We start from the raw sequence: 15,869 nt of genomic DNA, 5'->3' as shown, positions 1-15,869 counted from the left end.
TGCGGATATAGTCAGCCCTAAAGTTTAGGTTTATGCACTAGCCTAACACCGGATACAAATAATGAAAGAAAATCGTCAATATAGCCTATAGATGTGAATTGCACAAGAATTATACATTTATTAAAAAAAAAAGATGCATTGTTTTCTCGCTTTATTCAAATCACCCGCACTTCATCCACAAAATATTTCATGACCCTAAACCCGCCCGTCCAGCGGATATAACCGTGGGGACTGTGGGTTATGACTCAACCCGCGCATCACTAATGCACGCACATGCACAAATGTGTGAACACACACACAGAATAGCACAAAAAATCTATCCAACATTTACGCATCAATCCTGAGTAAAGCTCTACATCTGCTGATGTGGTTGGGCAACACTTTCACAGAGAGGTCTGCTTCAATGCTGAGGAGATCGTGTTCGTGATATGACTATTTGGAGAAAAGCTGGGTAGTGTGAGAGACAGAGGGGAAGTGTCTGGCCTCAGTGTGTATATGAGGTGGAGAGGAAATGCCTGTCAGCAGCTGGACGACACACACTTCTCTCTGAGAGGAGAGGAGAGGAGGGAAGTGCTAACAAGCAGCCGTCTAGCCGGCTAAAGTAATGGGTGCAGCTAACTGGCCCTTATAATGGCTGCACTACTGTGGCTTTTTCAGTCACCATACTATCCATCACATCAGCATTGCTGCACATCACTGTGGACCACAGAGTCTGTTGGCTGTATATCAGGTCTTTTAGTGTCTTTTAGCCTGCAATTGGTAGCGTTTCTGGCTGTGGAAATGGTACAATTGTACTGCAGGGAGAGGAAGACGGAGACAGTCTGTCTTTGGAAAGTCCTCTGCTTTATAGAGAAACCTCCCCATAATCCCAGATAAAGAGCAGATAAGAGAGAGATAAAGGCAGCGCCGCTCCTGGGCCTTATCTCTACTGTTATCTCTCAGCGCAGTGAGCGGTAGTGCTAGAGGCAGGCAGACAGGCAGGCAGCACCCACGGCTGGCTCCATAACCCCCTACATACACCCAGAGAGAAGGAAGAGCCCATGCCTGTCTCTACACGACACCCACCACCACTACCACCGTCTGTAACATCAGTCACACCTCAGCCTGCCATAGGTTTTAAATAGCATTCTATTGATTTTTAAAGGACGTTTTCCAGTGTCTGGATAAGCACTGTAATAGGTTGGCACCTTGTGAAATGAATCACCCAGTGTTGTTTAACAAGGGAAAATGCCACAGAAATGTGCTATTTTCTGTCCCATGAATACACGTAAAAGAAAAACACAAGGGATGTTAACATACAGATGGTGGACTTACCTCTATGTCTGTTAGTAGTTTTATCAAACATGAGCATGGCGTCTTCTACCTGAAAGACAAAAGAGGAAAACAGACATTAGTCTAAGGTCAGATAGGAGAGACATGGACGAGACATACAAATAATGAAAGAAAATCGTCAATATAGCCTATAGATGTGAATTGCACAAGAATTATACATTTATTTTAAAAAAAAAAGATGCATTGTTTTCTCGCTTTATTCAAATCACCCGCCCTTCTGTACTGTAGAAAATATGCAAAGATGGGTAAAGAGGTTAAAGAGTGTGTATTCTTCAATGTGGGACAACGGACAGTCTTCCTCAGGGAACAATAGACAGTTTGAGCCCACCAGGTAGACACACCTCACTGCAACAACCAACCCCAGCCTCCTGTACTCCACCAGGAAGCAGCATGATCCATGGTGATATCAACTCTCATCATGTCGTTCAATAAAGCCACACAGAGAGAGACAGACGGCAAATGTTTATCCTCACACATCTCACGACAGATTGGAAGACAGAAATCTGTTCCCTATAATTCAGCAGAAGTGGTAAAAACAACGTTGAATTTAGGCAGCCTAATTTTCATTGTGGTTTCTTGTTGAGAGAAAAACACAAAAAAGAGGAGGAAAAAAACAGCACCAGACAAAATCACAGAGGGGGAGACAGGGCAATGTGGCCCCGCACCACACATTCCCCTGTTACGGTCGCTAGGTAACGTGTGGTGTGGAGCGGAGCAGGCTGGGTCCTGGGGAGGTTTTGGCAGCGCGGTGTGGTGTGGTCCGGTGGGGGTGGGGGGTGGGGGGGTGAGAGGGGCGAGGCGCGGTGGGAGGGTGGCAGGGCGGGAATGCGGGGAGGGCCATGTGGAGCGAGGGAAGAGATGAGAAGAGAGGATCAGGGGGCTGGCTCAGATGGAACTGCCTGCCTTGATAAAGAGGAGCTCTGCCAGGCCCTGCCACACTGCTGCTGCCACGCTGCAAACCTACCACAGGATATAGGCACTAGTCTACTGCAGCTCTCTACCACCCACATGCTAGGCCTGCTGTACTATGACCACCTCCAAATGGACATTGACCTAAACCACCTGCTTAGCTCTGTAGTATGTCATTCATACGGTCTCATGTATTTGTCAGTTGGTAGAACCTGGTGCTTGTAAGGCCAGGATAGTGGGTTCAATTCCCAGGACCACCCATATGTAAAATGTATACACGCATGAATGTAAGTTGATTTGGATAAAAGCGTCTACTAACTGGCATGTATTATTGCCTAGGATTTACTGTTTTCACACCTATAGTCATCCAATTTCCAAGAACACATCCACCCTGCAAAACACATTTCCTATAAATAATATACAGCCTACACTGGTAAATAGTAGTATGTGCCCTGAAGCTGATAGAATTAAACAATAAGGCCAGAGGAGGTGTGGTATATGGCCAATATACCACAGCTAAGGGCTGTTCTTATGCACAACGTGGTATATTGGCCATATACCACAAATCCCTGAGGTGTCTTATTGCTATTATAAACTGGTTATCAACGTAATTAGACCAGCAAATATACTTTTTTTGTCATACCCGTGGTATACGGTCTGACATATAATGGCTTTCAGCCAATCAGCATTCAGGGCTCAGACCACCCGGTTTATAATGTCTATTATAAAACTGGTTGTTTGGATCCTGGATGCTGATTGGACAAGCAGCATTTCAAGCCGTGCTGTATTGGCCGTCACAGACATACCTATCCCTGCTAACAGTTCCATCTGATAATGATCACTTCATAAGAGTATCATGTTCATGTAGCTGTCCCAATCATGTCTTGTATTTATCTCAACGAGCACATTATTGACCCTTGCTTCCAGCCTAGCATTTAGTTTGGTACAGTGGGGTTAATATAAGCCTCACTGTCTGCCTGTCCGACCTCAGAAACGATGTTTCACTTTTGAATTTCGGTGCCCAGATGAGACAACTTTTTTTGAGCCAGTCAAAATCACGCATCAACGTCATTATCATGGACATATGCAAGTAATGCAGATAGAAAAAAAGCTTGAACAAATGAAAATGCTCTAGTGTACTGTCATTCCAGGTTCAATGTTTGACGTGACTGAGTTAGCAGAAGTTGGCTAGCTAGCTAGCAAGTGACAAGAACGTAATACAGCATGCTTAGCAACCATTTTGTTTCAAATCAAATCAAAGTTTATTTGTCACGTGCGCTGAATACAACAGGTGTAGACCTTACAGTGAAATGCTTACTTACAGGCTCTAACCAATAGTGCAAAAAAGATATTAGGTGAACAATAGGAAAATAAAGAAATAAAACAACAGTAAAAAGACAGGCTATATACAGTAGCGAGGCTATAAAAGTAGCGAGGCTACATACAGACATGTACACCAGTAGTATGTACATGTAGATATGGTTAAAGTGACTATGCATATATGATGAACAGAGAGTAGCAGTAGCGTAAAAGAGGGGTTGGCGGGTGGTGGGTGGGACACAATGCTGATAGCCCGGTTAGCCAGTGTGCGGGAGCACTGGTTGGTCGGCCCAATTGAGGTAGTATGTACATGAATGTATAGTTAAAGTGACTATGCATATATGACAAACAGAGAGTAGCAGCAGCGTAAAAAGAGGGGGGGGGCACAATGCAAATAGTCTGGGTAGCCATTTGATTACCTGTTCAAGAGTTTTATGGCTTGGGGGTAAAAACTGTCGAGAAGCCTTTTTGTCCTAGACTTGGTACTCCGGTACCGCTTGCCATGCGGTAGTAGAGAGAACAGTCTATGACTGGGGTGGCTGGGGTCTTTGACAATTTTTAGGGCCTTCCGCCTGGTGTAGAGGTCCTGGATGGCAGGCAACTTAGCCCCAGTGATGTACTGGGCCGTATGCACTACCCTCTGTAGTGCCTTGCGGTCAGAGGCCGAGCAATTGCCGTACCAGGCAGTGATGCAACCAGTCAGGATGCTCTCGATGTTGCAGCTGTAGAACCTTTTGAGGATCTCAGGATCCATGACAAATCTTTTTAGTTTCCTGAGGGGGAATAGGCTTTGTCATGCCCTCTTCACGACTGTCTTGGTGTGTTTGGACCATTCTAGTTTGTTGTTGATGTGGACAACAAGGAACTTGAAGCTCTCAACCTGCTCCACTACAGCCCCGTCGATGAGAATGGGGGCGTGCTCGGTCCTCCTTTTCCTGTAGTCCACAATAATCTCCTTAGTCTTGGTTACGTTGAGGGATAGGTTGTTATTCTGGCACCATCAGGCCAGGTCTCTGACTTCCTCCCTATAGGCTGTCTCGTCGTTGTCGGTGATCAGGCCTACCACTGTTGTGTCGTCTGCAAACTTGATGATGGTGTTGGAGTCATGCCTGGTCATGCAGTCGTGGGTGAACAGGGAGTACAGGAGGGTACTGAGCAACTATGCAAAAAGAGTTAACGACTGGGTGGCGTCCGTAGCAACATGACCAAAAGTCAATGCCATTTACCTGTGACTGTATTCATGACACAGCCCTGCCTCTTGTGCCTTATTGCTTAAGTACAAACGCCTAGTGGAAATACTAATAATGAAGAGGCCTATAGGCCATCAATGCAGTGTTTTATAGGCTTCCCATGTTCAGTGATGTTAAGATAGCCGTGTGTCTGTCTGTTATTATGACACTGCAGTGGGAGGACAGGTGTCAGGCAGCTTATTCAACGCAGGACACAAGTTCAGCAGTGATGGGGTGTTTCTCCTCTGCTTCAGGGCTCTTCAATGCAGCCATTCAGGCAGAGCACAACTCTATGGCTCTATCTGATAGAAGGTTAAGGACCTCTTCACCGCTCACACAAAACCCCTCCACACAGTCTCACTCCAGGGAAGGAGAAATCTCTCTTTCTCTCTCTCTCTCTGCCCTCCTCCTCTCTCACATGCTTCCCTTTCTCCTGGCTGGGTGAAAATAAAAGTTCAAAGGATAATGCATCTTATCACTATGTAAAAAGGGAGTGGGGACCCCAGTGGAGTGGCTGGCCTTTTGTGACAATGAAGAAAAGAGCCCTAGTCTATTTATTCAGTGTGTGTTACGTTAGCTATAGACTGGAGCAATGCAGTCCTCTGGCTTTGTGTCCACCCAGAAAAAGCACCAAGCTTTACAAAGGCGGTCTTGGGCCAAGAATCAAGACTAGTTCACCTTTAATAACTAAGGATCATGAAAACACGTATTCATTGAATTACTGCTACACAAACACACTTTTGCCTACAGGAGAGCATGCACATGACTGTTGAGCTAACGACTACATGGCAGATTCTAGCAGCCAGTTAGGATGAGGCAGTGCAGGCGACAGACGCACAGTGCCACCAACACTTCCCACCAAGCAGAAGTTAAAATGGCAATCGTTACCTCATTCTTGTATTTAAGTTGAATATAGAGCTTGTGCTAGCTAGGGTGATTTACTAAATACCTGTCGAGGTTCAACCTGAGGACAAGATGGGTTGAGAGTGTTGGGGAATGCAGATTGACCCAGGTGGAGGGGGTTTGCACTCTAAGCAGGAAAAACACAAAGGGAAGGTAATCAAACATTTGTTTAGATCCCAGGACCCCTGGGGGAAGACTTATCCTGTTCCTGTCAGATAATATGATGCTAAACGTCCACTCCCGGACAACCTTTCCACCCGGGCCAATGCATCAACTAAATCCATAAGTATGAAAAACCTTACAAAAACGCCCAGTCAGTCTCTGTGGTACATGTCTCTGTGCTTATTGATGCTTCTGTCCTTGGATAAATAATTCAAACGGCAGCCAATTTGAATTATTTATCCAAGGACAGAAGCATCAATAAGCACAGAGACGTAGCGTTTTTGGGCTGAAAAAGCGGCAAGGGGATATTTAAGGGCTAAGGAAATGCATTATGACAGCAGTTTAGATCAGCGGCAATCACCTCATTATTTACATTCAGCACACAACAGAAAGGAATCAGTGGAGCTTCCCCGGGATCTGGGGCTAAGAACACCACAGCTCTCTGTCCACTGGAATAGGAACACAGTGAGGTCTCTGCTGCAACACAATGGGGGATGATTTGTATGAGACTATTTTGAATCCCTTCAGGTCTATGAAGGGATTGTGGGTTCGATTCCCACGGGGGGCCAGTACAAAAAAATAAAAAATAAAAAAAATGCATGAAATGAAATGTATGAAATGTATGCATTCACTACTGTAAGTCGCTCTGGATAAGAGCGTCTGCTAAATGACAAAAATGTAAATGTAAAAATGTCTATGTCAAGGCCCAGTCGGTGTCCCTGTGAAACGTAGACTTCCAGAGGAAAAAGAGGGAAAGATTTTGTGGTGGTGAAGGAGATGCTGAGTCATAAGATTTATATGTTTGATTAGTCATGAGGGGAGGCAGAGTGCAGACTACCACTGCTCTGGGCCACAGAATGGTAACAATGCATTCGGAAAGTATTCAGACCCCTTGACTTTTTTCATATTGTGTTATGTTACAGCCTTATTCTAAAATTGATTAAATCAATCTACACACAATACCTCATACAAATTTTGGAAATGTTTGCAAATGTATAACTACATTAAAAAAAACATATTTACATAAGTTTCAGACCCTTTGCTATGAGAATTGAAACTAAACTCAGGTGCATCCTGTTTCCATTGATCATCCTTGAGATGTTTCTACAACTTGATTGGAGTCCACCTGTGGTTAATTCAATCGATTGGACATGATTTGGAAAGACACACACCTGTTAATATAAGATCCCATAGCTGACAGTGCATGTCAGAACAAAACCCAAGACAAGATTGTGTCGAGGCACAGATCTGAGGAACGGTACCAAAACATTTCTGCAGCATTGAAGGTCCCCAAGAACACAGTGGCCTCCAGCATTCTTAAATGGAAGAAGTTAGGAATCACCACGACTCTTCCTAGAGCTGGCCGCCCGGCCAAACTGAGCATTTGGGGGAGAAGGGCCTTGGTGACCAAGAACCCGATTTTGACTCTTACAGAGCTCCAGAGTTCCTCTGTGGAGATGGGTGAACCTTCCAGAAGGACAACCATCTCTGCAACACTCCACAAATTAGGCCTTTATGATAGAGCGGCCAGACGGAAGCCACTCCTCAGTAAAAGGCACATGACAGCTCGCCCGGAGTTTGCCAAAAGGCACCTAAAGGACTCAGACCATGAGAAACAAGATTCTCTGGTCTGATGAAACCAAGATTGAACTATTTGGCCTGAATGCCAAGCGTCACGTCTGGAGGAAACCTGGCACCATCTCTACGGTGAAGTATGGTGGTAGCAGCATCATGCTGTGGGGATGTTTTTCAACAGCAGGAACTGAGAGACTAGTCAGGATCGAGGGAAAGATGAACAGAGCAAAGTACAGAGAGATCCTTTATGAAAACCTGCTCCAGAGCGCTCAGGATCTCAGACAGGACAACGACCCTAAGCACACAGCCAAGACAACGCAGGAGTGGCTTTGGTACAAGTCTCTGAATGTCCTTGAGTGGCCCAGCCAGAGCCCGGACTTGATCCCGATTGAACATCTCTGGAGAGACCTGAAAATAGCTGTGCAGCAACCATCCTCATCCAACCTGACAGAGCTTGAGAGGATCTGCAGAGAAGAATGGGAGAAACTCCCCAAATACAGGTGTGCCAAGCTTGTAGCGTCATACCCAAGAACACTTGAGGCTGTAATCGCTGCCAAAGGTGCTTCAGCAAAGTACTGAGTAAAGCGTCGGAATACTTATGTAAATGTGATATTACAGTTTTTATTTTTAATACATTTGCAAAAATGTCTAAAAACCTGTTTTTGCTTCATCATTATGAGGTATGGTGTGTAGATTGATGAGGGGAAAAACAAAATGTGGGAAAAAGTCAAGGGGTCTGAATACTTTCCGAATGCACTGTAACTGAACACGCTGTCAATGACTCTGAAGTACTATGGGTCTTCTTTCACATTTTTTTTTACAAGACTCATATTATTTAACAATGATCTCGATGAACAAAGCGGAAATAGCTGCTTCAATGACCCTGGACAAGCTTGTGACAACCCTCTCAATTAATTGTTTTACAGAGAAAATGAATATCGCTGTCTCTCGGCTCTTCTCCCTGCAATGTGCAGCATGCACACTCCAGTGGTTTTACTAGTAGTGCTTTACTAGTAGGAGCAGCGGGCCAAACTTCACATCCAGGAAACACTTGTAATTACACAGTGAGAGACGTAAGAGAGAAACCCAAAATGTCTGACACAAAACAACTTCAGTACACCACCTCCTCCCCTTCAGTACAGGGACACCATGAAGACAGCTGGGATGTCTCATAGTGACCAGGCATGGTGGTCGTTGTCAATAGGAACAGGAGAGCAGGCCACTGTGTCCCTTAGAAGAGTAGAGCTGGAGATCCAGTAAACACAGAACTCCTGGTATGTAAGGAACCTGGAACCTGAACCAGGGCTGCTAGTAATCTCCTGACCTCTTAGGCTGGGAGGCAGCTGTTCAATAGAGTATTCAGTCACTAATGTCCCATACCTGCTCTGCTCCTATCTTGACTTACTGTACTTTCTAGACTAGTCTGTGTTGGTGGAAATTCTCATGCTGGAAAGCATCACTTCATGGGATCACTTTCTCCCCAGTAAAAAAATGTGATGGCCCTCACTGCAGTCCATTGTCCTACACCTTTGACCCCTTTCACACTCAGCTGGTCATGACGACACAAATCAGTGACCTGTAATATATACAGCCTATAAGCATGATATTCCTTCATAACGCTAAATGTGAGTGTTGTGAGCCAGGCAAAAGGGTATCCGGTGCATTTAAAGGTCATTTGGTGTCTAAAGCTGTGCTTTGACCGGAGGAACAATCAACAGTGAATTGCCTGAGTGATAGTGGATTGGAGAGGCGTATATATTTGATTTACATTTTGAGTTCCATTACTGAAGACACAGGTGGCAGAAGAAAAGGCTATATACTGTAAGACTATAAAATATTCAGTCAACCTTTATTATTCAACCAGAATCATTCAGTAAATTATACAGTATAGGCTATATGACTCCACTAAGGCTATGTCACTAACTTTTTCTTATGTTGACATTAACAAAATGGCTGAAGAAAAACACTTGAGGAAGACAATTCCTCAAATCTGTCAGAATTAAATATTTATGAGGTCCCACGCTCTGCATCCAACGATGTCGCTATGATGCATATTCAAGCAGGGACCTTTGTGTGTCATAGAATGCCTCCGAGCGCCTCGGCGATGGCTTCAACAGATCCTCCTGCAGCACTGAGCAAAGCCATCAGCACAACAAATATGCAGAATTAGAGAGAGAGTCACAGAGTGGCAAGTCTGACCAATGGACTGACACAGAGAGCAGTCAGACAGACTGCTTTACTACTATGATGGAACAATGTCTTCAGTTCACAGTCCTCCCCTAGCCTAGCTCTGGCTCAGTCAGTCCCGCGTGCCAGTGCCTGGCCTTGGGCTGGGAGAGGAGTAGTCCATGCAGTTAGCTAAGTATGCAGGGAGGAGTAACTAGGATGACTAGGCCCTGTCCATCAATCCCTCTCTCTGTTCCTGTGCCAGGCTGCAGGGAACTGTGCATTACGGGGTCATTTGATTAATAAGGCTTCATTGCGCCAGCCAGGCAGCCCGTTCCCCCTCCACCACACTCGAGCAGAGAGCCTCCTCTCCTCTTTCTGTCGGAATGGAGTATGCCTGCGAGCCACCTCCGCGTAACAGCCGATCGAGCCCTGGCCCCTCCCTCATGAGAAAGAACCAGACAGGCTGGGAAATATTGTGCTTTCCAGCTCAAATAGTAATTGGAGAGGTGAGAAATCCCTGTGCCCTGGAGGTAACAGTTTAACATGGAGGACTTACTTAAAGTGCTGCCTTTTTCCCTTTGCCAAGGCAAGGCAATCAGCTTTCTCTTTTAGCAGACATATGAATTTCACGGCAGTCTCACAAGCTGCCCCCATCCTCTTCCCTCTCCATCTCTCTCATATGCATGCTTGTGTATATGGTAATTATATTAATCAGTAGAAAAGGTGGTTAGTAAATCTGCTAATTGGTATGTAAATAAGATCCTCCTGACACTGGCAGGCCCACAATCATGTTAATTTCAAATAAATATAAATATGTCAGTTTTCATTTAGACCGAGAGCAACAGCAGGCAAAAACATGTTCAGGAGATGATGACCAAGGTTGCTGTTTTCCTCTCCTCTCTCCCTCCCTCTCTCCTCTCTTCTTTCTCCTCTCTTCTCTTCTCTCCCCTCTCCTTTATTAAATGAGGATTTGCACTATCCGTATTATATAATTCAGCAGCCCTTCTCTGGTTTTTAAAGGCTGGTTTAACTAGATTTCCATTTCTTGAAGCCGATCGATGGCTAACCAAAGAGACAGGGTGTAAGGAACAGAGTAATAATAAAAACATTTTTTTAAAAAGGTATCTTTGCCCTTTTTTCCCAAGCTGTGAAACTAGGTGATGGCCATGAAGCAGGGAGCTGCACTTCAATTCCCTCTTCGTTACCAGTGAGAATGCTCCTCGTGGATGCAATAGGCTCTCTGCAGTGCCGCTAGGCCGATGTCTGCGTCTCTGTGTGAACTAACAGTATGACATCCCTATTAACGTTGTGGTGCACACGTTCATTGAATAACCAACTGGAAAATAAAATGTGATAACACTATTTCTCTTTTCATGAGTAATCATGTTCAAGATAGCGTGCTCTGATGTACCCGCATCCAATCAACAAAAGCTTGGTCCTCTCAGCTGAGCTAGTCATTGTATACCGTGTTATCTATAGGTGTATGATACGGATAAAAGGCTTTAGAGTCTTCGGTTGAAAAGCATTCAATTCAATTACAGCTACCAATATCCCCCAATATCCCAGCCACCTGCAGTGTTTAACTTAGATTAGGTTTAAGTTATTTTAAAGGCCATTTCAATAATATGACATTTCTCGTCACAATGGGAAGGAATGAATGCCAATCGAATCTGTTTTTTTCTCCCTCTCTTTAATGCAAAACGCTGTCGTCTGTCGTTCTTGATAGCTCGTCTCTCTTTGTCAGCATAAATGCAGGAGCCCCTATTTGAATACAGTATCACATCCCTCTATTTATTAAAGCTTGGATTAACATGACAGACGGTTTTGTCTGGGGAGTCTTTAATATGGCTCAGAGAAGCGATCCCAGCGACAGTAATAGGCTCCAGCTAATATACTTGAGTGATGCTGGTTTCCCAGAGTTAGAAAGCAGAACAATAGGAGGGATCTGAAGCATGAACACAAAGGTGGGATTGTAGGAGGGGGAACCAGGGAGGAGCTGGCCCACTGGAGAAGATTAAAACAAAGGGACGGGGAGAGAAAGGTCGAAGGCAGCAGGAGAAGAAAGATGAGGTGGGAGCTTGAAATCTCTCTCTTTCTCCAGTGAGACAAAGTTTACTCTAACCTAACGCCACTGCAAACGCAGGAGCAGGCTCTAGACATTCTGCGCACTTTACACTGAAAACTATCCCTGCTTGCAGGAGTATTCTCTCTTTCTTAAAGCTTTAGGTGGAATTTGAAAAGCCGTTCCCTGTCCTAAGGAATTATTTCCATCATGAACATGTAATGGTGTAACACATTAGAGAAAGGCTTCCATAGTATTTGGTGTAATAACGAGGCATTACGCTCCTACTTTGTCTGGCTCTATTTAGAGGGCAGTTCAAGGTTACACAGAGCCTCATGTTACTCAGTGAATGAAACACATTCCATCTCCTGACTCCCGGTTCAAAGCAGTCTGTGAATAGCCTCCTACTTCCTGGTCTCTTCTCTCTATTTGAATAATTCTGGAGATTAAAGACAGAACGTGCTGCATCCCAAACACTGTTGAATCACCCTGGAGCAAATCATAGTACTGATTTGAACTGAGCCGCAACCGGCCCAGCTCTCTTTCCCCAGGCTTTTCACTTTGCATCTTCTCTTCATTCCCCCAGTCCATTTTCTCTGTCTCGCACATTACCAAGTCCACGCCAGAAATCAACTGTGTTTTTCCTCCCTGTTCTTAGGCCGGCTAGTGATCCGTAGGGGAGAGCGGCAGTAAGGTTTGTTAAAAGATCAAACACACATCTGTTAGTAGTGAGATTGGGGGGATTGTTGCTCATTCCCCAAACCTCTGGACTCTAATTACCTCCCCTCTGATGCTGGCCCCATGCCAGCTGCCATTAGTGCAGGGCAGAGTTGAGGCACACACATGCCTGACGGACGCATGGACACACATGCACTCGGTACACACACACACACACACACACACACACACACACACACACACACACACACACACACACACACACACACACACACACACAACACAGCCTCAGAATAGCCCACAATAAGATACATTGGTCAAGCAGTGATAGAGACGCCAAAAACATCTCCACTGATACAGATAATCCCATCCTATCCTAGCTCTGCACCCCACTGTAACCCTGCCTACCAGGCACATGTACAGAGGAAGGGAATGATTCACAGGACACATAGGATTTACCTGAGGTCACATCCTCTATAGTTGTACTACAGCCTACATGTAAGATAGAGAGCATCTGGTGCCAACTGAAACAATGTGCTGCTGTATATTTACCAGTCCTTCATAGTCCCTCACCTAACACACCAGAGCCAATTTTTAATTGTGTTGGTTACTCTCCTACTCAAAGAGGTGAGTGAATATATAATACATAAATAATTATAAACTGGGTGGTTCGAGCCCTGAATGCTGATTGGCTGACAGCTGTGTTATATCAGACCGTATACCACGGGTATGACAAAACATTTATTTTTACTCTTCTAATTACGTTGGTAACCAGTTTATAACAGCAATAAGGCACCTCAGGTGTTTGTGGTATATGGCCAATATACCACGGCTAAGGGTGGAATCCAGGCACTCCACGTTGTGTCGTACATAAGAACAGCCCTTAGCCGTGGTATATTGGCCATATACCACACCCCTTCGGGCCTTATTGCTTAATTATAATATCCCCACCTGAGCCAGCAGTCATACCTGAGCTGTAGGGGTTTATAGGGTGTTTGATTTATAGATGTATTATGAATATAGATAATACCATGTATGGTATTTAGCTCAGGGAGGTATGGTATTGGATGTAGTCTATATAGCTGTATATAAACAGGTGTATGAATGACAGGACATCATATCAGCAGGCTGATGGTTGATGCCATCCCTGTCCCCAGCCCTGCGCTGTACTGTGGGCTGAGGGTGAGTCGTGCTCCTCTCTCTCTGACAGGCGGGAGGCCTGGGTCCCGCGCCATCCTCTCTGAGCTGAGCCAGACAAGCAAGTAATTCATCATCGTGCTGAAGGCTACCCAAGGTGCCTGATCGGCCCTTCATAAGGATCCCGCCTCCCACAGCAAGGTCTCTGTTTGGAAAGTGACCTGCAGTCTCTAACCGTCCTCCCCACATCCCCTCCCACCCTCGCCCCATATTTCCCAGCTCCAAATTACCACGACAACATTACAATTCTCATGCTGGCTGATGACACAGGTCTGCAGAATGTCATTTTAGCCCCAATTTATACATTCACATTATGAAGCCACAGAAAGATGCAGGAAGAAGGAGAAATGTTCACCAAACCACCCAAGGCTAGGGGTTTAAATGTGTTTTTGTATCCCACTCTTTGTACAGCGAACGCAATATTAGACGAACCCAAAGATTACATGCATGCAAAGAGAGATTTTGAATAGACCCATTGTTGCTACACTGTGAATGTAATATTCTGTTATTCATTCAGAAGCCAATTCCAATACTGTCGCATTGTCAATTTTCTCTCATTGAAGACTGAAAATTTGAAATAACAATGACAGCTCAAGGACAAAAGACATTAATAAGTCCTTTGATGGTATAGAAAGGTATAATCATATATTTTCCCACTCTGCTCAGCCTTGTTAGAATGGCAAATACTCATTTTGAGAAATAGAGTTTAAAATGATCCAAAGGCCCATCGGTAAATCATTCCCATAGCTCTGCTCATGCCCTGTCTGTCTGCCTCAGCACAGAGTAAACTATAACAGTAGGTGGTTGGTGGTGAGTGACTGAGTGAGGTTGTCCCAATCAAGCTCTGTCTTGTTAGGGCTCTAGTCTGCAGTCAGGGGCTGTGGTGTCTGCCTGCCTGGGGCCTGGGGAACAGAGTCAATCAGAGGGAGCACCAGTTTGGGGACTCAGTGGGAGGTGTGCAACTGCAGGCAGAGGAGGGCCTCTCTACGTGGCAGGCTCAGCACGTCACCCAGCACACACACACCGGGAGACCTGTCAATCAGTCTGAAGACTATACATCACCATAGTAGATTGTACCAGACGGGCCAGGAGATACAGGATATATGGCTCACTGCCTGCTTGGTAGTGTGTTATGTTGTAGTGTAAATTTGCTCTAAAGGGAGTTTGAAATCCCACTACTTAAAACTAATAAGGGCCCCAATGAGTGTTAATGTCAATGAACTTTGAATACAATTTAACCCATTGTTAAAGTAACTGTCTAGTGAAAATCTCACTTTTCATACCCAAATAATGTTGTTGATTCATCCTATAACCGTATTTGTGGCCAGAGCATAAATTGAAGAAAAAACTTTTTTTTAAAACAACCTCAAACTGAGCTGGACAATCAGCGGTCTAGAGGAGGATGAGCTGGCCAATCAGCGGTCTAGAGGAGGATGAGCTGGCCAATCAGCGGTCTAGAGGAGGATGAGCTGGCCAATCAGCGGTCTACTCACATTAATATTTTTAATGACTGGTATACGCCCACACCATTATATTGTTGGGGTATGCCCACACCATTCCAACACAGAAAATATGCTTTTTAACATTTAACAGTTCATTTTTTGTAAGGAAAACTATTTCACTCATATTGAAAGTAATTATACTGTAAGTCATATTTCATAGAAAACATCTGAAAACACTCAAAAGTTAATTTAACAAATGCTTAAGGGCAATTTTTTTGTAGCTATCTTTTTTTGTAGATATCTAAACCCTTACACTAAATTCATATTCTGCTCACAGATTCCATTCTTTGTTAGTCTCGCTGTTGCTCAGCCCAGAACATGATAAAAAGCAGAATGCAATGACAGATAAAGGAGACATAGTAGCATCACGTTGTTCCTGAAAATACAGACGGATTCCCTGTCTCTCTCCAGCCTGCCATCTCATGACACCGGCACACCCGCTCACGACAGCCTCGCTCCCCCAGCCCTGTGATCTCCACTGTGTCAACAGGCAACACAAGCCGTCACACTGAATCTCAGACGCTTTATCCCACCAAGCACTGCAAATGATCTACAAATGCATTTAGCATTGTCGTCGTCTACAGAGATTCATGAGATGGTGAGTAATCATTCCTGATCTCTTTACACCTGACAAGGCACCTCTTGAAAGGCGTCATTTCTTCCCTCCCTCTTCCCTTCACTCTCTCCCCTCAGAAACACACAACTATATGTTAACACAAATCTGCAGGTATTCTCAGTGAGGCTGAGAATGTTGGAGCAGCTCAGGCAGAAGGGAGATCAAAGGCACCACCGACAGAGTAGGTAAACATGGAAATGTATTCAGCTCATCAG

General features: G+C 44.8%; 1 protein-coding gene across 23 annotated transcripts in view; it reads right to left on the bottom strand.

Annotated features, from left to right (window-relative positions):
* The window catches only part of LOC106603292 (RNA-binding protein Musashi homolog 2), a 303,576-nt gene that overhangs the window by 132,087 nt on the left and 155,620 nt on the right, over positions 1-15,869 (bottom strand). For all 23 annotated transcript variants that reach the window (XM_014196759.2, XM_014196763.2, XM_014196771.2 and 20 more), the window contains exon 7: positions 1,315-1,363. In XM_014196759.2, the coding sequence (XP_014052234.1) occupies positions 1,315-1,363 (49 nt within the window). The remainder of the gene's footprint in view (positions 1-1,314; positions 1,364-15,869) is intronic.

This window comes from Salmo salar, chromosome ssa04 (assembly GCF_905237065.1).
Source record: "Salmo salar chromosome ssa04, Ssal_v3.1, whole genome shotgun sequence".
Classification (NCBI taxonomy): domain Eukaryota; kingdom Metazoa; phylum Chordata; class Actinopteri; order Salmoniformes; family Salmonidae; genus Salmo; species Salmo salar.
The sequence above is the reverse complement of the archived record's forward strand: the minus strand, read 5'-3'. Positions and strand labels throughout refer to the sequence as shown.